Here is a 20,985-nt window from a genome sequence, read left to right as displayed (position 1 = left end):
TTCATTTTTTAAAACATATTTATTTGGCAGCTCCAGGTCTTAGTTGAGGCACACGGGATCTTCACTGTGGCGTGTGGGATCTAGTTCCCTGACCAGGGATCAAACCCGGGCCCCCTGCATTAGGAGCACGGAGTCTTAACCACTGCACCACCAGGGAAGTCCCAGTCGGTCCATTTTTAAAGTATAAAAATGCCTACATATTTGTATATATAGCAACACTTATTTTTTGAAAGATGTCAACTTAGGGCAAGAAATGGAACCTTTATAATGATTTCAAATCCCAAAACTCTATCACTAAAAATGCTTGAATGACAGTATTTTTCTGGTCAATGGAAAGCTTTTTGAGGATCATTTAGTTATGAGAGTCTGTATAAACCTTTCCTCCAACGAGATCAAGGCTATGTTGGAAACAAGATTTTCCTTTAACTTGGGCATATTTATTCACTCCAGTAGAAGGAATGTACCTGTTTCCCTCACTAAGCATATGTTCCCTGAGGGCAGGGACAGTGTTTGATTCAGTGGTATGTTCTCAGCATGTTAGTCATTCAATAAATATTTATCTAAAGTGACTTCTGTTTGTTGGAATAACAAGAGTAAATCCGTGTGTTGTTGTTTTAATCCTGTTGTACAAATATAGCCCCGTCACTGCACCTTGAAATTATTTATTGTCTTAAACAGAAAGGAAAGCTACGTTAAGGGGAATCCAATTTCTATTGAAAGCTATTGGGAGAACTTGTAAAGAGAAAAATGGAGTAATGAATCAGAGGGGGTCAGTGAAAAATGTTAGTTTATAAAATAGGATTCATCAAAAAGTAGAAAAAGGTAAGGAAGTCAAGATACGTGTCAACAACCAAGCTAAGATATTAGCAGCTGCTTTAACAGTGCAGCTCAGTTCAGTAGCAGAGACACATGGAGCCCCATGTGGGATACCCTCAATATGGGACGGGTAGGATTCAGTTTGGTTGAAGAGGCGGCTGGAGGAGCACCCAACTTTTCCAAGCATAGGTTCTGGTGTTCTGGGGTCAGTCCAGCTCAGAGTTTCCCCACTCTCCTTATCGCTGGAAGGAAGGCAGAAGTTAGAAAGTGAAAGGTATTCGGAGTCGTAATTTTGCTCAGATAGAATCAAGACTTGTTGACAGCGTAGATGTAACCTGAGTTGACGTGGGCGAATCAGAGTCAGCGAAGAGACTCCGAGTTGGAAGCACATTAGAGAGAGCAGTGTGATGTGTTTCATGATGGCCAAGGATGAAGAGAGGGGGAGAGAGACTCTTCCGGAGAAGGACTCTCAGGAGAAAATAGCTAAGTACAAGTCCCAGCCCTAAGGACGTGGAACCAAGGAGAAGACCTGGGGCCACCAGGAATCATTTGTTTCAAGTTGATTGTGGAATCACTCAAATAAAAAGTGAGTTTAGGAAAGGAGTGGGGTGGGGAAGACACTGAATGCTGAAGACAAGGCCTTAAGGGACCTTCAGAGTGAGAGGAAAGACAAAAGGAGAAAGAATTGAAAGGAGGACCACGTAGAATGTGGATGAGCCCTGGACCACGGTGTAGAATGTGGATACGGCCCTCCCTCTTCTGGGCCCTGTATCTTCAGCAGCAGAGCCTTTTCTACCCACCCTGACCCCTGTCCTTTTAGCAAATTCAGGAAAAAGAGAGTTGCTAGGCAGAGAAACACAATTCGCCCCGCTCCTTCTAACTCATTCTCGCTACCGGCCCTTGCAGGAATCTATCCCATCAATTTAGCTACTTGCATTGCCTTAAAAATCAAGATAGTGCTGATTAAATTCATTTTCTAGAAAGCACAGTGCTTTTGAAGGAGAGGAGTAGAAGCGAAGGATCCGCTTTCTTCCACCTGTCGAGACATTTAGGTCATTAACACATGATAATTGTGCCTTCTGAAGGAAACGTCTTTGTGAAAAATAATCAAATGTTCAACGCACTTGACAAAGTTTTACTTCTGTGAAGCTCCCAATTTGCTCCTAATCTTTAATAAATAAATAAATAAAGTAGTATACGTTTTTGTAAGAAAGAGAAAGGTAATTTTTTATGAATGGAGAAAATGCAGCAAGAGAAAACTTTTCCATTGTGGAAAATTTAGAAAACGTCAAGACCAACTTTTAGCTAGCTTCTGTATCACAATTGGTGGTTGACCTTACTTTTTTTTTGTACTAATGTGAAAAATCAGATCTAGTAGCTTAAACAAGCACCCATAGCTCTCATTACCAGAACGTGTGCCTCACTTCCTGATAATACAGGACATTTTACACTGATTTCACGAATTTTCATTTCTTGTGGAAAGCAAGTTTGCTCAACAAGCAATAATACCCTTACTTTCCACCATTCTCCAGATTGAGAAGGATGCAGTCGGTTTGCAGGCGAATGTGACGCTGACATCATGCAAACCTTTTATCTTCACAGACAGGCCAGTGAGAATGGAACCCTGAGCATACTTCGCCGGGACTGATGTGCGCCCGGAAGGAATGAAGTATGGATGTGAAGGAACGTAGGCCTTACTGCTCCCTGACCAAGAACAGACGGGAGAAGGAACGGCGCTATACCAATTCCTCAGCAGACAGCGCGGAGTGCAGGGTTCCCACACAGAAGTCTTACAGTTCCAGTGAAACCCTGAAAGCTTTTGATCACGATTCCTCGCGGCTGCTTTATGGAAACAGAGTAAAGGATCTGGTTCACAGAGAAGCAGATGAGTTCACCAGACAAGGTAGGTCGTTGCTCTAGTAACACGAAGCACAGCTCCTGCTAACTTGCAGGGGTCACATTTTCCCTTCGAGGTGGTATGATTATTTCTTAGATTGATGTCCTATCCTCTGATTTAGACTTTGAGATATTAGATGATCCCCGAGTATCCCACATTAAAAGTAGGAAGCCACCTACGGACACATGGACCCAGATGCAGGTATGGACCCATGTAAAGAATCATCCCACACCCCGCATTTCGTATGTGAGGTTGCGATTCTGCGTGTGGTCCAAGTGTTGGTGCCTAAACTTGAAACCCAGGTCTCCAGGGCTCCCTGCCAGGCTCAGGGAGGTGCACACAGACGCTGTTTTTGTAGTTAGAACTGGCGTGAGGAGACTCATCTTCCCTCATGAGAAAGTAAGAATTCTTCTCTGGATCATGTCGTGATCCATCTGGCCCAGCTGTTTGTCTGTTTATAGAAGAGCCTGCGTCACAAGGGTTCCATTTTCTCTCTCGAAGGCATTTTGGGACGTTAAGTTTAGGCCTTAAAACATCCTGGTTTCCCATAATGTAATCCATTATGGTTTGGTCATTCCCATGTGTTTGTTGGACACTTTTACGCTCTGTTTTCTGCCTGCGTGGTCTGCCAGTGCAATAGCGACTTCTGTAACTCGAGTTCACAGTCCTAACCCTACTGATTTCCGTGCTTTAAAGACAGTGGCTTCTTTAAAATTAGGCATACAGAGGGACATTTTGTTCCTTCCAACACAGTCTTGAGATGTGGGCAACGTTACCACTAATAAAAATAAAATCCTCTTACATCTGCACTGCACAGTTCATTTACCTAGAACTTAGCATCCCGTAGCTAATTTTATCAAGAAACAAGGAAAAATAAATCAAACTTCAGAAATAAAGAATATATTCATTCTTTTCCAGTCACCTTACAGACAGTGTGACTAACAGTTTAATACTGAACAGGAACAAACTTAAGAAAAAGTAACAATGCTATAAATCATTCCAAAGTTTGAACTTTTCCATGGTTCTTTTCTTCTCTACGTTGTGGAAAGAGCCACCCTCAATAGGTTGAAATAGTGTTCCCTCACCTAAACCAGTTTACGTCAAGAAGACTCATTTGATGTGCCAGAGAGGTTGTGTTCCCCGCGAAAGCATGCCTTACTAATTACAGGTATCAAATTATACGAAAGAGGAAAAACTTGCTGAACATTTCAAATCCAGTTTTTAAGGGAAATACAGAGCAGATATTTGAGATAGGTACTCTTGCTAAATTAAGGGACTTGAGTTCATTGTCCCATGTGTGATCATTCTAAACCCCATTTCTTCTTTCATAATCTCTACACAGTGAACAGAGATTATCAGAGTACATTTTTCACCAGTTTCAGAAACAGCAGGTACTGTAGAAATGCAGGCAATCTGAACCCGGTGTGAAGTCTCACCTTTTGTAACAAAAATAACCTTTAGTGCCCTGTTGGCAAAGAAGCAGCTACACTGTGGGATCCTGTGAGAGGGAACAAAGCAGCACGTGTGGCGTGATGCGCCGGGGAAGCGCGTCTCTGCCCCCAGCAAGCGTTTAGTTTAGGCAGAGCGGACGCTTAACGGGTTAAAAATAGCGAGCTGAAGCCTTCACCTCCCAGGCAGCGTTCGTCCCGTGCACACTGTTGCTGACGACACGGCGAGACCATCTGTGGAAAGCCCGGAACCAAACATCCCTGTCACCTAGCTCCTTGCCAGCCAAGGACTAGAGAGTGAACGGGGCAGAGGGAAGGGACGGAGACAAGGCAGCCGACAGGGGCCTCTTGTCAGGAGCGGCCGAGTGCAGTGGTGAGAAGAGGTTTCAGAGCGGAGGTGAAAGGAAGAGCAGAAGTGCAGCGTGCGGAGGTGCTGCCATTCGGTTGACGTGTTCATAAGTCAGGTCGTACTAAGGACGTAAATGGAAGGCACTGCTGTGGACAGCTGAGGTGTGCTGATTCCTTACCTCGTTCAGTCAGTGTGCTCGGAGTCACGTGCGCCAGCACCTCGGGACGTAGGGCCCAGGGGCATCGTCCTTTCACAGGTTGAGACGGTCAAGGCTTGGAGGCCTGAGATCCCACGGCCAGTGAGGGCCGTGCTGGGACTTGAACCCAGGCCTGTCTGCCCCCAGGTGCTCAGGCTTCTAACCTCTGTGCGGTTGCCAAGGCAGAAAACGGGCAGTTCAGTGTCAACCTTGCCCTCTGGTTTCCTGGAGTCAGTCTTAGCCAATTTTGATGGTACCGATCGAGAGAAATGAGGAGACTGGACACAATATTTGGGAAATAAAATGGACGTGATTTTGTGATTGGGTGGATGAGCATGTGGGGAAGAGGGAGGCATTGCAAATGCTTTTTCTTTCGTCTGCTTTGATGTGGGGAATATTTGTAGCAGGAGCGGCAGATGAGGTGAGAAAGGAACAAGGGAAAGTCTGCTATCGGATGATGTGTTTCCCAAGCACGCATGATGAAGAATCCTCCCAGCCTTTCATTTTCTTTGAACCTGACAAATGTCAGTTTTTCCTCCCTGACTATTATGCTGTGGTATTAATTATTTAATTGACAAAATGTGCTTCCTGCCACAGCTCCTGACATCATACACATAATAAAAATGAAAGATTAAAAATATTAATGGTAGCCAAAGACCGTTGAAACTCTTCCAAAGAATCATGCTAATTGAGCTTGTCCATGGAGTTTCAAAGCGCCTTGCCAGTCCAAATCCACTTCTTCTTTGAATGACACAGGAAAATGCAGCTTCAGCTGCAGGAAGGGGTAGTAGAGACGCCTGTTAATGCAATTACATGGAGAATTCAAATCTAGAAACACAATGATTTTAGTCAACTATAAAAAAAAGAAATGTAATATTTTTATTTTTATCGACCAATTTTATGGCTATTATCAAACTTAATTTTAATCATTTTCTATGGCTTTACTGACTGGCAAGTGGCTATTGTTAATTACGTGTTATATTCAGACACTGTAAAGCTAAGGAGGGTTTCCTTTCCACAGTAATGTGTCGTTTGACCGGTTCTCACACAGATCTCTTTCTCTCCTTTTAAATCTCTCCGTGTGGCTTACTGGCTGGTGGGAATAGTCCTTTCAGCAGCTGTGGAGCTCTCTGTAGGTGTGATTGGGGTTAGGCTAATAGTGGCTTCTTTGGCATTCTTGGATACTATTTTCTTTGATTCATCTTTGAAGGGAATTTATCCTGTCAGATCTGAGACACATTTCTTATGAAACAGCTGCATAAGATCATCCCACGGTTTTTAGAGAAGTGATAAAATAAAAGATCTTTCCTTCTCCGCACTATGTACATTGCCTGTGATGTCCTTGACCAAATGCGGAAGCTCATCAACTCCAGTGAGGAACATTGGCCGTGAAGGCGAAGTTTGAAATGAGGTGATATCTGGAAGTGGGAACACTTTTTTTCCACAGAACCCTAACCCTGGAAAAAAAGGAAAAACACCTCTGAGACAGTCTTAACCCAAAGTGTTTACCCGTTAGTCAGTCATCAGTGTCGTGGTTGTGAATTTCAGAATTTTAAAATGAAAAGCCTACCATTTATTCTTCATTTATAGAATGTCAGGGGAGGAAGGTTACCTGTTTTTAAATTTGAAAAGCAGACAGTCTTATGTCTGTGTTTGTACGCACCTGAAATCAAAATACATAATAAATTTACAAAGTAGGAAAGGGAAGGAGGAAGGTCACTGATTTCTGAGTGGGGCTCCCTGACCGCTTGCTTCTGGTCCCAGCAACTCTCCTGTTTCCTCACCGCTGCTCTGGGATTTGCCTTCTCTTCCTGCTTGTCGCCATCAGGGGTGCTCAGCAACCGCCAGCTCCCACAGACACGACTTCTCACCTCATGGTATTGCTGGCCCAAGGCCGGTTCCAGTAGAGTTGGTGGGAAAGGAGATGCCACAAGCCCTGAAGCCTCCTGCTGCACCTGCTGCACCTGCTTGGTGGGCTGTGTCCTGAGTCCCGGTCCACCTTTTATACAAGATTCCGGATGCTAGACCTTCCCCTGACCAAATGTGACCCTCTTTTGAGAAACAGAAGGGCATTAGAGGCACGGTCTGAGTTTTTCTGTGCACATGTATCCGGGACTGTGGTATAAGCGTTGTTCGAGTCATGCCTCATTTACCCATCTCCCAAATGGCTCTTTACCCCTCCTGATCTGAGCAGTGATGTGGGTGCAAATGAGGTCTAGAACCCTCTTAGGGTCCACGATGCACGTGCCTTTCTTCTTGGGCCAGATGAACGCTCGAAGTGGGGTGAAGCCCTAGCGTGAGGATCAGAGAGGACGCTGTGGCTTCCCGGTGCCGGAGAGAGGCTCCCCGGCCCCTCCCACACTACTCACGGGAGTGGACGTCGTGCTGCAGGGGCAGCTGTCTTCCTTGCCCCTCAGGAGCTGAGGGAGCCTAAGTGGACGCCTTTTCTCCACTCCAGTACTGAGAGTGCCAGCCCCGGAACCCAGGGAGTAGAAAGGCTTGTCCCCAGCGACTAAGACGACTTGTCACTGCTTCCAAGGCAGCCCCCAGGAAAGCAGCGACAAGCTTAATGGCGCCCAGCACGTAGGAAGTGAGGTATGATGCAAAACAGACAGATCAGGAAGCTCCGAATGCAAATGAGCGATGGGAAGAAAAGGAAAGCCCAAACCCAAATGAAAGATTATAATAAGAGCACTCTCAGACATCTAAGTACGAAAAAAAAGGCACAGCAGCAAAGCCAGCAGTAACAGCCGAACGCTAAGGTGGGGAAAGCCATAATTTAGAAACCAGAAACACAGAATAGATATGTTGAAGAAGGAAGGGTGGTCACTGTTGAAATCCAAATGACTGGTTTTGAAGACCAAGTAGAAGAAATGGCTCAGAAGACGAAGTTCCAGGTAAAATTAAGAACACACACACACACACACACCTTAGCACATCCTCGAGAAATTCTTTAACTTTGTGGATAAAGATATTTTACAAGATTCTAGAGAAAGAAAAACAAGTTACTCTTCTTGTGACTTACAAAAGAAACAAATATAAAACTAATGAATCTCTCATCATCAACAGTGAAAACTAGAAGACAACAGAATAACTTCTACCACAAGGAAAAGACTACAGCCCGGGGGTTCTATATGCAGAGAATATATCATCCATCTCTCAGAGTAAACGCAAGATATTTAGGGACATGCAGAGATTCAGAGACTGTATCACCAACGTGCACCATCTGAAGTATTCAAGAAGTGATACCAACTGAATCAGAGTCACTACCTGTGAAAGGAAAGGAAAATGTGGTGAACCACCCACCGTGCAGTACATGTGCGGTCAAATCCCAAAGGACGGTAGAGCGAGTGGAAATGTGCAAGAACCACTGCAAGGGAGACCCTAAGAAAAGACTAGAAATAAAACTCCTTCCGTATCAGCAAAACCCAATAGTTGGGAGAAGCTGGTAGGGAGATTAAAAGTGTTCCCAAAATCTCATCTGAAGAAAGAGGGAGAAACAGTTATGGAGCAGAGCTTCAGTGGAGGGGAATAATTGCTATCTTGCATTCATGTGGTAATGAAAAATATGTATTTGAATATGAATGTCAGGGGAGGGAAGGTAATCATTAGTGAAATGAAGAAAGCACAATAGACCTACCTAATTAGCAGGGGGGAAAGGCATGAATAGCAATCTGATGAATTTAGCAAAAACAGCTCCAAGGGAAAAGAGGAAACAGGTAAAATCATGAATAACCATAAAACAAGATGGAAGACGTGAACTCTCCCGTATGACACATTACATGAAATAGGAATGAACTGAATTTTGACACAAACAGAAACTAACCAGCTGATTTAGAAACGTTATTGGTATTTATAAGAAACAGACTTAAAATGGTTAAAAAGTGGTTGAGAATAAAGAGATGGATGTCAAGAGATATCAGGTGAATACAAACAAAAAGAAAGTAGGATTGGCAGTATTAATATTAGGAAAGGTGGAATTTACCATTAAAAACACTAAACAGGGTAAAGAGGACCACCGAGTAAATGGTAAGAGACAACGGGATGAATACTCTTAAAGGGCACACATTACGCAGCATAGTAGCTAAATTTACCAAGCAAAAGCTTTTAGGGAGAAAATGTTGTTAAAACACATTTATTGAGGGATGTGTGGTTCACCTCCTTCAGAAACAGATCTAAAAAGACCAACAAAAACGAACATACTGTATATATTAAGAAATAAGTGAAATATCCGGAAAAAGGAACCACAGGAAAATAGGAAGAAGTAGATCATCATGATAAACTTAAATTAAAAGCAAACAAAAAGTTGATGCTTTAAGAAGTCTAAGAAACCAGAAAGCCCCGATGGTCCCGCTTAAACAATAATGAGAGCGAAAATAAGGAGAGATACTGAAGACGTCATAACGACGAAAAGGAACTGCTCCAAACAGCACATTTTTTTAAATCCAGGGAAATTTATTTTTTCTTAGTAAAATATGATCAACCCCAAATTATTTCAAAACATGGAGAAAAGTCATCAGAATCAGTTACCTCAAAAGAGATTAGCAAGGTGATTAAAAGGGACGCCATTAAAAAGTACCAGATAGGTTCCTAGGTAAATCTTACATAACCTTCAAAGTACAGCTAAGTCCATAGTTCAAAAAGCTATTCAACACCAAAAAAATAAAAAAGAAAAGAAAAAGATGGAAAGCACTAAAATTCATATTGTGAGGTTGACATAACCTTAACAACAAAACTTGATTACCATAGTACAAAAAAGAAACTATCTAGACCAAAATTTCTTCTCAATATGTATGTAATAAAAATTCTAAATAACCATTTGTATATAAGAATCTAGCAATGTATAAAAAGGGTAACAGTCTGGACCAGATTAATAACCAAGTGGTTACTAATCCTGGGTGATGATGCAAGGATTTTTCAATGTTGGGAAATCTATTAACGTAATTAGATTAATAAATCAGTGTAGAAAAGCATGATCTTATCACTAGATGATGAAAAGGTTTGGGATAAAATTTTAAACCCATTCCTGATTAAAATAAAACTCACTAAGTAAACAAGAAGGAAAAAAACAAATATGTTAGTCGTGTAAGATGATCAATCAATCAAAAAAATTAGGGCTTCCCTGGTGGCGCAGTGGTTGAGAGTCCGCCTGCCGATGCAGGGGACACGGGTTCGTGCCCCGGTCCGGGAGGATCCCACATGCCGCGGAGCGGCTGGGCCCGTGAGCCATGGCCACTGAGCCTGCGTGTCCAGAGCCTGTGCTCTGCAACGGGAGAGGCCAAAACAGTGAGAGGCCCGCGTACAGCAAAAACAAAAAAAAGCATTCTCAAGGGTAAGATTCTAGGACCATTTCAGTTAAAATCAGTAACACAGAAAAGGCTCACCTACCCTCACGATTACTATGCAAAATTGTTTAGACATTTTAGCAATTGTAGTAAGAGAAGAAAATGAAACGATATATATTTTGGAAAACGTTAAAATTAGCACTTTTGCTAAATATGTGATTGATTTTGTACATACAAAAAACCATGTGAAATAAAAACCACTAGAAAGATTTTTTTCAAGTTTGAAGCAAATTGGTACTTGGGTAAATGCAAGATGAATCTATGGGCATCACTGGTAGTATATTTAGCATAATAGCTGAGAGTATATTTTCTGGATGAAGATGTGTGTTTGAGACCCACACCTGCCATTCATTAACCAAGCGGCAAGTCACCTCATTTTGGCCGAGTAACTCGCTTGAACAAATCACTTAGTTTCTCTGTGCTTCAGTTTCCTTCTGTCTACAGTTTGCTGAGAATGAAATGAGTTGATATATATAAACTGCTTAGAATAATACCTGATGCACGTCGTATACCATTAAGTACTTATTAAACAATAATTGGCTAAACTTGGCGGTCAGAAAAAAAATATCCTACCACAATGGCAACAAACACTATAAAGTTCTCTGGGATAAATGTTAACAAGAGTGGTATAGGACCTAATATGAAGAGATCTGTAAATATTATTGTGAGACAGACAACAGATCTGAATAAATGGAAAGACAGTCAATGTTTTCGGATGGGAAGACAGATATAAAAATACCAGTTCTATGAAAATAAATGCATAGGAGTCAAGGCTCATGTTTAATTGGAGAAAGTGATCTGAAAATTAATGTGGGAGAATAAATGTCAAAAATATATTCAAAAGTGAGAATAAAAGGGCCTTACCATGTATTGTTTAAAATAGTATAAAGCCATGTAATCACGTCTATAAGATATTGGTGTAAATAAAGACAAGTTGATCAGTGGAGTTGGCTAAAATTTCAGAACTAGATCCTAGCATACAGGGAAATTTAGCATAAAACAAAAAATGGTTTTTCTATTCATTGGGATTTGATAAATGGTGCTGGCACAGCTGGTTATCCATCTGGAAGAATATAAAATTGGACCCATATCTTTCAGCATATTCAAAAATAAATTAAGATGGATTAAAGACAAATGTAAAAAATAAAGCAATAAGAACTCTAGAAGTTGATTTGAGAGACTGAATAAAGTAGCAATGACTTGACCCGTGAGTAGCAGAAAGTTCCCAAAACAGTGGTTTAAACACCTAACAGAATTATTTTCTTACAAAACAAGAAGTCCAGAGGCAGACCGTCCAGGGTTCAAAGATGCCATCAGGGCCCCAGGTACCTTCTATCTTTCTTGGCTCAGTCATCTGTAGCATGTGACCTTTGCCCTACGGATCCCCAGATGTTGGCTGCATTTTCATATTCCTGTTGAAATAGAACCAAAGCAAAAGGGAGAAGGGTTTCTCTCCATTGGACTATTTCCTTTCACTCCCCAGAGACGTCTTCTTGCATCTCTATTTTTCACAACTGTTATCCTTGGCTACGCTTAGCTGCATGAGAAGAGGGAACATTTACTATTTTTGCTTTCCAGCTTTTATAACAGAGGAAGGCAAGGAAAAGCTGGTTTTGAATCTGCACAGCCTGCCCCAGGGACTGTGTACATCCCGAGAATAGAGGAGACCATTCCAATTGAAATAAAAAATCCAGAAGAGAAGCCTTGTATGATTATTTTTTACTTACAATCTTTTATATAAAATGTAAATAAGCATACCATGAACAAAATTATTTTGTTGGGAAATATGTTTATAATCCATGTGACAGATAAAAGATACACACACACACACATAAAATAAAGTAAGAGTGACTTTTACAAATTGAAAACAGAAAGACAACCCAACGGGAAATAGCTTCAATTCACAGAAGAGCAAATTCAAGTGGTCAGTGAACACATGAAAAGGTCATGAGTTTTCCTATTAGTCTGAGAAAAGCAGTAGCTCATCCGGGCCCCTGCATCCGCCCTGCACAGCTCGTGTCCTGGCATCCCTCATAGAGCATCTGTGAACCAGGTGACCACCAGTGATTTGCTGAGGAAGTTCCTCCCAGCTTGGTAAGCAGAAAATGAATGGGAGAAGCAACCATAGTGACAGGTGTTCCTGTTTGGAATTCTGCACACATCCTTTGCAGACAGACATTGTCTGTCTGTGTACATTGGAGTCACACCCTAGAATGTTCTTCCATCCAGGTGACCTAATACACCTGCGTGTTCCATCAGGCCTTCCTCCATGTTGTTTCCATTGAAAAATATATAGTGATCCATTATCAACATCTAAACGCAATACATTGATTCCTACAGCAAGGACTTGCTGTACAACTGTGAAGTTTGGGATTAGGAAGAAGCCAGAAAAAGAAAAGACCAACTTGTGAATTGTATCACACAAAACTTGACTCAAAAACTCTTAAAAGTATTGAAATAAACACAACAAAATCCATTTGCAGAATTACAAAAAAAGAAAGAAAGAGAAAGGAAAGAAAAAACAGTAAAATAGTCACAGAGGTTGTATTTGGAGAGTGGGGCTATGAGGGAAAACCTGCCGCTCTAAATCATCAAAGGTCAAAGGCAAAAATAATCCCTGTCTTGGAACCATAGGAGTGGGGAGGAGAAGCACCTTTCCAGACAGGCAGATACCGTTGTTAATGTTCACACTGTCCTGAGGGTTGATTTTCAATTCAGGATGAATTCCAGGCACAGTAGGAGCACGGCACAGGGTTTCTGATTTAGTTTAGGGATGAAATATAAACCCAAAGTTCCTGGTACTAAAGGACATTTTAACCCTTGTGACCCGTACTTTTACCAAGGTCTATTCTCTTCCTTTTCCTCCTGCTTGGACTCATGATACTATTGTTCTCAGCCTTGTTTCGTGGTCCATTGTGCTACCTTCTTTATGCCTCTGCATAAACTTACGGTTGGGAGGTATCTGAGATCCTCTAAGTCCATTTTATAGATGAGGAAAACTGAGACCCAGACTTGTGAAAATGCTCACTCAGTCAACAGCTGGTGAGTTCCAGAGCCAGAAATAAACAGAGTCTGATCCTATGATTTTCCTACTCTTTTGCCTTCCTAATTTACAAGAAAAAACCAAGCCCTTTTAAGAAACCCACAGAAAAAGTTAACCATGTTCTTGAATATGCTTGCAACCTTGAAGTAAGCATAGATAGCTTAGGTCATAAAAAGGACAAAACATAAAAGAAAAAGAAAGTTGATAAATTGGACTTCATCAACATTAAAACTTCTACTTATCAGAAAATACCTTTAAGAAAATGAAACAGCAAGCCACAGTGTAAGAGAAAATTGTGTGTGTGTATATATATATATATATATATATATATATATATATATATACACATACACACATACACATATATATGACAGTATATATGTCATATGCATGCATAATATATACACATATATACGTATATGTCATATATATGACAAAGGACTTATATCCAGACTATATAAAGAGCTCCTATAACTCAATAATAAAAAGATTAACAATACAATTTAAAAATGGACAAAATCCTTCAAAACTACATGGAAAATACACAAATGTCTGATGAGTACCTGAAACAGTGCTCAACATCATTAGCCATCAGGGAACTGAAAATTAAAACTACGACGACATATTACCACTCACCCACTGGAATGGCTAAAGTAAAAAATTCCGCAGCACCAAATATCTGTAAGGATGTGGAACAACTGAACTCTCATACATTGCTGATGGGAGTGCGAAGTGTAGAATGGCAAGATTTTCAGAAACTGTTCGGCAACGTCTTATGTAAAGTTAAAAATAACATCTTCCTTTTGACCGAGCAATGCATATCCTAAGTATTTACATATAAGACAAATGAAGCTTTATCTTCATAGCAGCTTTCTCCATAATCAACCCAAACAGGAATCACCAAGTGAATGGATGTAACAAATTGTAGTTCCATTCATGCAATAGAACACAGCCTGGTAATACCAAAGATGAATTACTGATAAAGCAACAATGTGGAAGAACCTCAAAAGCATTCCATTAAGTGAGAGGATCCGTAGTCGATACTGTGTGACTATTTATATTCCGTTCAAGAACAGACAAAACCTATCTATAATAAAAGAAGTCAGGGGCTTCCCTGGTGGCGCAGTGGTTGAGAGTCCGCCTGCCGATGCAGAGGACACGGGTTCGTGCCCCGGTCCGGGAAGGTCCCACATGCGGCGGAGCGGCTGGGCCCGTGAGCCATGGCCGCTGAGCCTGCGCCACAACAGTGAGAGGCCCGCGTACGGCAAAAAAAAAAAAAGAAGAAGTCAGAACAGTAGTTGCCTATGGTGACGGGGATTGACTTCAGGGGATACGGGAACTTTGTGGGCGTGAAGGAGATGTGCTGTGTTTAGCTGGGCTTCGTGGTGGAAACATACGTTAGAACTCGCTGAAGTGTCCACTTAAGATTTGTGTGCTTCACTGCATATAGAATTTACCTAAGCAGTAATAACTTTAGAAACAAACCCCCAAGCTAGGCATATGCTCAGACAAGTGTAGCTGGACGTGGGAGGTCTGGGGTTTGCTTTCTCTTTGCATCCAGCTTCAGCCAAGATGACATTTCACTTGGTCCTGGGACAGTCACATTGTCTCCACTGAACCGCAAGCACAGTCCTTTTAGAGACCACCTCTGCTGCCAATGCACTACAGTGTTTTGCTGGATAAAGACATTCTGCCCACTAAGATAATGGCAGCCCCAGCCTTTCCAGGACGGTGCCGAGGGAGCGGAGGCCGACTTGTGGCACGTAGCTGGGACCATGCCTTTCAAATATTTTCATCCATTTCCAAACAGAAAAAAAGGTCCATTTTTAACTCTTGGATATAGGTTACATGTTTTGGCAGTTTTAATGTTGGAATTCCCTGAAACAATAAATAATTTTTAAATCTTTCCGCATATTGTGTGTTTCCAGATAGGTCAAAAGAATTAAATTCATATTTCTGAGATGTAAATCATGCAAGATGTACGTATAATTTTAGAATATCACCAATAGCATTTGGCGGATGTAAAAATAGTATTCATAGCTCTGTTGATTAAGATACTAATTGTGTGTCTCTCTGTACCATTTTATCCTGTTTTGGAAGTGAAATGGAATATATCCATTTTTTTCTTACTCTTATTTTTATTTTGTTCCTTTGTATTTTTTGCATTTTGAAAATAGATTAAACATTCAGGCATGTTGGAAACTGTGAAAGAGGAAAATTTGAGACCCAAGAGCAAAATGCTTTTAATTTTAAAGACTGAGATTTCATTTAGTCTTGGATGCCATTATAGTGAATAATGGGAACTGATCCTAGACTTCAAAAGAAATACGACCATGTGGTCTTACCGTTCAGCACTTAATGCTGCTGTGAATTTCCAGTTCTACCCTCTGTCATCTTACAAAAACGAAAGGAATCTGAAACCCTTTTTCATGTTTTCTGAAATACTTCCTGGTGCTAAGAAAACCTTTTCTTCGGGAGAACAGGGTTTCATAAAGAAAGACAAAAACCTGAAACAGACATCAGATCCCCTAGGCTAATTACTGCAACTCCAAAGTTTATTCCTTTTAAATATGAACTCTTTAAAATGATTCATTTAGAGATCAAAATGATTAATCCTTCTCAGTCACTACGAATGTCAGCGGTGGGATTAAAGGATTTAGATGGCCATGTTTACTCAGCTTTAAATTTCTGTACTTAAAGACACCAGTTAAAGAGCTGCAGTTCATCATCGTTTCATGTGAATGTTTTCCTCCTAGTTCCCTCTTTTAGCTCCCCTTCCTAACTGATGGTTAACTAATTTGGGCTGTTAAGTAGGTAAGTGCCTCTTTCAGACTTGGCAGCCAACCTGCTCTGTAGATTACCTGCCAGAAGGTGTGAGTAGATAGATGTAGCTTATAGCTCTCCTCTGGACACAGTAGGGGTAATCCTTGCCCCCTGCCTCGGCCTTTATTGGTCTGATGTCCTGAGCACCCTCTGCTGCTAAACTTGTATCTGGTTCCTTGCCACACTGCCAACTTTGTATCCACGTTGTGAATCACTGTGGTGCCGCTTCAGTCACAATTATTAAACACCTGCTGCTTCGTGCCAAACCACACGCATATTTATACCAATACCTACTGCAGTTTGATTATCAGATAGCAGCAGATACGTTGGAGGGTTGTAGGCGTATTAGCATCCATCGCTGGGTCCCGGGTTGTTCTAAAGAAACAATGACTGGGTAAAAAATAAAAAGCAAATTCATTTTCAGAACGCTTTTGAGAAAAACCAAATTTAAAGTTATTACCCTCCTTACAAATGGGTACAAATGGTTGCTAATGTCAGAATTGCACTATTCTGGGGTGGGCATCTAAACCCTTCGTGGTACATGCTTAAGAAGATGCCTCTTCCTTATAAGTCAGCAGACTCGCAACCTCATTTTTCTTGTTTGAGCCACCAAGCTTCCTCTTCAGTATCCATGTTTGTCCCCCCTGGGGGCTTCACAAATCTTATCTTGAAGAAAATGCATATTCTCTGGGGCTGTTCATCTAATCCTGCTTTCCCTGCTTGCAAATGCACTTGGGGTTTTCCCTTCTCAGGCTTCTCATCAAGTTCACCGTCAAGTCTCAACCACACACTTGCAGTGACAGGTACATAGAGTTCACAGCCGAGTTCAGGATGAATGCTGAGGGGTGTAACCTGCAATGGCTTCCGTTAGACCCGTATTTTGAGTGATAAATTGGATTGTAAATATGGTGTACAGTGGTCATTTCCTTTGTCCTCTAGAAATATTAGATATTAATATCTTATGAATAGGAACATCGAGAAGGCTGTTGAATACTGTTGACGATATTTACGTTTTATAGAGAGAGTAAAATGGGGTAGGGAAAGTTAAGGTATTTAGTGGGATTTTAAGTTAATTTTTAAAATGTAGTTTTGTGTAGGATCCTGTAAGTCAAGATTTATACCCTCACTGGAGCTTCTACTGCATGTTCAAGGGTGGGTATTCTGTTCAAAGAGTGACAAATTTAACGTAAGGAAGTTTGGAGTATCCCAGAAAATATGCATTAGGACTCAAAGGGGAAAAAATTCCACACGCTTGTTTTACTCCGTGATCTTCTTATCGTTTTACAAACACAGCAAAAAAGGGAACTCCGGGTAAGATGGTGGTGACACTGAATCCACCAGTACCAAATGAGAAATGTTTGTCCAGTTTGTAGTTCGGGGCTGTGCTCCGCCCTTGGAGGACGATGCCTCCACGTCAGAAAGTATATAATTCCATCCAAGCTGGCAACGGCCAAGGAAAATGCTTAAAGGCAGTTACAGATTATTTTACTTCTGTGTATTACACTTACATTGATCCTTCTCTCCATTTCCTACGCTCAGTTACGGGGCTTGTTACTATAGAAGAAATAGATGCTTATTCACCTTTAAAAAAGTCCATATATGATGAAGGGAAAGGGAAGAATGAAAAGAAAAACGTTGCTCCTGTATTTCTTACACAACTTACACAAGGAAGGAGTTTTAAAACCCAGCTTCTCCAAGGGAAGGTAGTAAACTAAATTTCTAATTATTGAATGGGAGCTATTAAACAGCAAGTCAAGAAAATATATTGGTTTTCTTAAAAGAAGGTAGACTTTCATCTTTCTTTCTTATGTTTTTAAATTAATGGAAATTATCATGCAAAGTAAAAATTCAAAACTATAGAAGAGAAAATTACTGATTTCCTTCACTTACGTCTCCTTCTGTGTGGTCCATCTTGACAGTTAATGGCCCCCTCCCCTTTATTCATGCTCAAAACCATAGGCATTTATATAATCTGTTGGGTCTCTTTCTTAGTTTCCAAAAATGGGATCATACTCTACACACTACTTTGCAACTTGTATTTTTTTTACTTAAAATATATATAATAGGCTTCCCTCCAGCACAGAAAACATAGGTCCAAACCCACTCTTTCTGCTATAGCCACATAGCATTCCATGCAGGGAATATATCACGTATTTAACAGTTCCCTTTCTGGTAAACATTCCACTTATTTTAATTTTTACAACCATGCCGTAATAAACAATACTTGTACATGTCTGTTTAAGTCCAGGTGATTTTATTTCTCTCGGATACAGTCTAAGAGGTAGACTTTCAGCGCTAAAGAATACTTTAACAGACAAAATATTTTCAAAGACTAAGGCAGCATAATAGAAGGCAAAGGAAAAAATGATAAAGAAATAATGAGATTGTGTAGCAGACCCGCAGAATCCGTTGCTTTTTAAGAGAACAGTTCGCGGTTTCAGTACCAGTTCCTGTGCCAACTCCTCACTGCAAGTTTACAATATGGTATATACACACTGGCAGTGTGACATAAAAGAGAGCCAACAGATAATAAGCGTTGTGAGGATGTGCAGAAACTGGAACTCTCATACACTTGTGGTCAGAAAGGAAAGCGGTGCAGCCACTGTGGAAAACAGTCTGGCGGTTCCTCAAAAGGTTAAACACAGAGCTAATACAATATCACCCAGCAATGCCTCTCATAGGTATATCCACAAGAGAAATAAAAACATATGGTGTTCCGTAGCAGCATTTTCATAGTAGCCAAAAAGTGGAAACAACTCAAATGTCCATTAACTGATACACAGATAAATAAAAGATGATGCGTCTATACAATGGAATATCATTTGGCCATAAAAAGAAATGACTGCTGGCACACGCTACAATGTGGATGAATCTTGAAAACACTATGTTAAGTGAAAAAAGCCAGTCGCAAAAGTCTACATATTGTAGGACCCCTTTTCTTTAAAATGTCCAGAGTAGACAAATCTATAGTGAGAGAAAGTAGCTTAGTGCTTGCCTAGGGCTAGAGGGAGTGGTGGGGTAAGAGGGGAAATGGGAGGTGACTGACAATTGGTACAAGGGTGATGAAAATGTTCTAAAATCGATTGTGGTGATAGTGGCACACCACCATGTGTATGCTAAGAAGCATTGACTTGTACACTTTAAGTAGGTTCACTGTATGGTTTGTGAGTTAATATCTCAATAAAGTAGTTTTGGAAAAGAGAAGAAACAAGTGAAATAGAGAGAGAGAAAGGGCACAATCTAAGCATTAGAGAATCTAGACATAAGAGGGGAGAGAATACCACGAGTTCTCATGTGGGACCACCCTCCTCTGGGTTCTGCAGTCACCCTGGGTCACTCCGAGGCTAGTCCCTCGCGTAGAGGCTTTTCCTTTTCAACTCACCCAGACATAGCAGATGTCTTGCCTAATGGTGAACATCACTGCACTGCAGCTTTGAAAAATCCCTTCTTATTCGGACTAGGTTATAGACACCATGCAAGACAAAGGCCATTTTTTTCCCAACCCCCCTCTTTTATTAAAGAGGTAGCTATGCTCAGTGCTGGTGGAAAGTGGTCCTTTCCATTTTGTCACACACCCTCCCTCATTTTTCAAAATGTGAACCTTTTTTCAATGATGCCACCTGCCTGGGCTGTTTATTCAGTCTTTCTTTTATAGGTTTTTCAAATTTATGAGTGTCATGAAACAGAAATGCCTAATCTAGTCCAAGCTAACCTTGCCTTTTAATCACAAGAAATTTCCTCCTCAGGTACACTTTGTTCCTCCTGCAATTTATTATGTTGGGACTGTTTCAAATTGTAATGGGAAACTCAGCTGGCCTTGCTGATCAAGGTTATCAAAATTCAGTGTGCAGGAGGTAGATACTGATTTCACCAGTCTCGGCCAACAGAATTAATATAAAGACTCTACAGGGTGCAGAAAGAAATTAAGGTAATAGTGTTAGAAGCATTGCAAAGAACACAATCTGAAGAAACCATGGAAAATAAGAATAAATGTATCCTCATCTCCTTCATGTTACTTGAAGCCAAAGATGAGTTTAAACAAGACGGTCATGTCTTTAGTCTGGTTCTAGAGCATCTTTGCTGCCTTCTTCTGCCAGTCTCTTCCCATTTCTCCACATTGACCTAAAGTCCAGCGCCAAGAACCGCATCCCAACCCCAAATTCCCGGCTCCACGGTACCAGAGCCAACTGCTTCTTCTCCCAATCAGGAACCCTTCTTTTCACCATCCTTCTGTTTGTCCAAACTGCCTGAGCTTTCCATAAGTATAGCCCATCTTGCTAAACGTTGCTGAATTGTAGGAAATAATCTAATAGACTAATTCATTCAAATGTAATAGCTAGAGCTCCCCAGGGGTGTCTGCATTAAAACGAGGGATCCTACAAGCAAGAATCCTTAACCTAAGGGGGGAATCAGCAACAGTGGAATTTGAAGCACTGGGGAGAGAGAGTTTTGAATGAAGGAAAAGTCAACTTTGGTGGCAATGTGACTATTCTAAAATGATTTGAAAACAACCTTGTTCCCCCCCTCAAATTGTCCATTTCTCTATGATTATTACACTTGCCCAGGTGTTTATTTTTTGTCATTTTTCATTTTGCTTCCCTTTATGCTGGCTTCATTTACATAAAGCATCTCTTTTTTTAATTAAAAAATTTTTTAACTGAATGAACGATTCTTTAGATTCTATAGTGCTTTACAATTTTCAAAAGATTCATACATACGATTTCATATAATTCCATAATAACGCTTTTTTTCTCCCCTCCCCCTATACTGTCCTCCCCACTTCCCTCTCCCCATTGGTAACTGCTAGTTTGTTCTCTGTATCTGTCAGTCTGCTTCTTGTTTGTTTTATTCATCAGTTTGTTGTATTTTTCAGATCCTACATACAAGTGATGTCACACAGTATTTGTCTTTCTCTGTTTGATTTATTTCACTTAGCATAATGCCCTCCAAGTCCATCCACGTCGCTGCCGATGGCAAAATTTTATTCTTTCTGTGGCTGAGTATATATATATATATATATGTACACTCAGTATTATATATATAATGGATACTACTCAGCCATATATAT

The 20,985-nt window shown here is 40.8% G+C and overlaps 1 protein-coding gene across 1 annotated transcript in view; it reads left to right on the top strand.

Moving 5' to 3' along the window:
* The first annotated feature begins 2,416 nt into the window (after window positions 1-2,416).
* The window catches only part of TENM3 (teneurin transmembrane protein 3), a 434,963-nt gene continuing 416,394 nt past the window's right edge, over window positions 2,417-20,985 (top strand). The window contains exon 1 of the mRNA XM_027122504.1: window positions 2,417-2,719. Within this exon, the coding sequence (XP_026978305.1) occupies window positions 2,488-2,719 (232 nt within the window). The 5' untranslated portion in view covers window positions 2,417-2,487. The remainder of the gene's footprint in view (window positions 2,720-20,985) is intronic.

The sequence above is a fragment of the Aethalodelphis obliquidens genome, unplaced genomic scaffold (genome assembly GCF_003676395.1).
Source record: "Aethalodelphis obliquidens isolate GAN/ISIS:26980383/991018 unplaced genomic scaffold, ASM367639v1 scaffold25, whole genome shotgun sequence".
Taxonomy (NCBI): Eukaryota; Metazoa; Chordata; class Mammalia; order Artiodactyla; family Delphinidae; genus Aethalodelphis; species Aethalodelphis obliquidens.
Note: the sequence above shows the minus strand (reverse complement) of the source record. Positions and strands in the feature narration are given on the sequence as shown.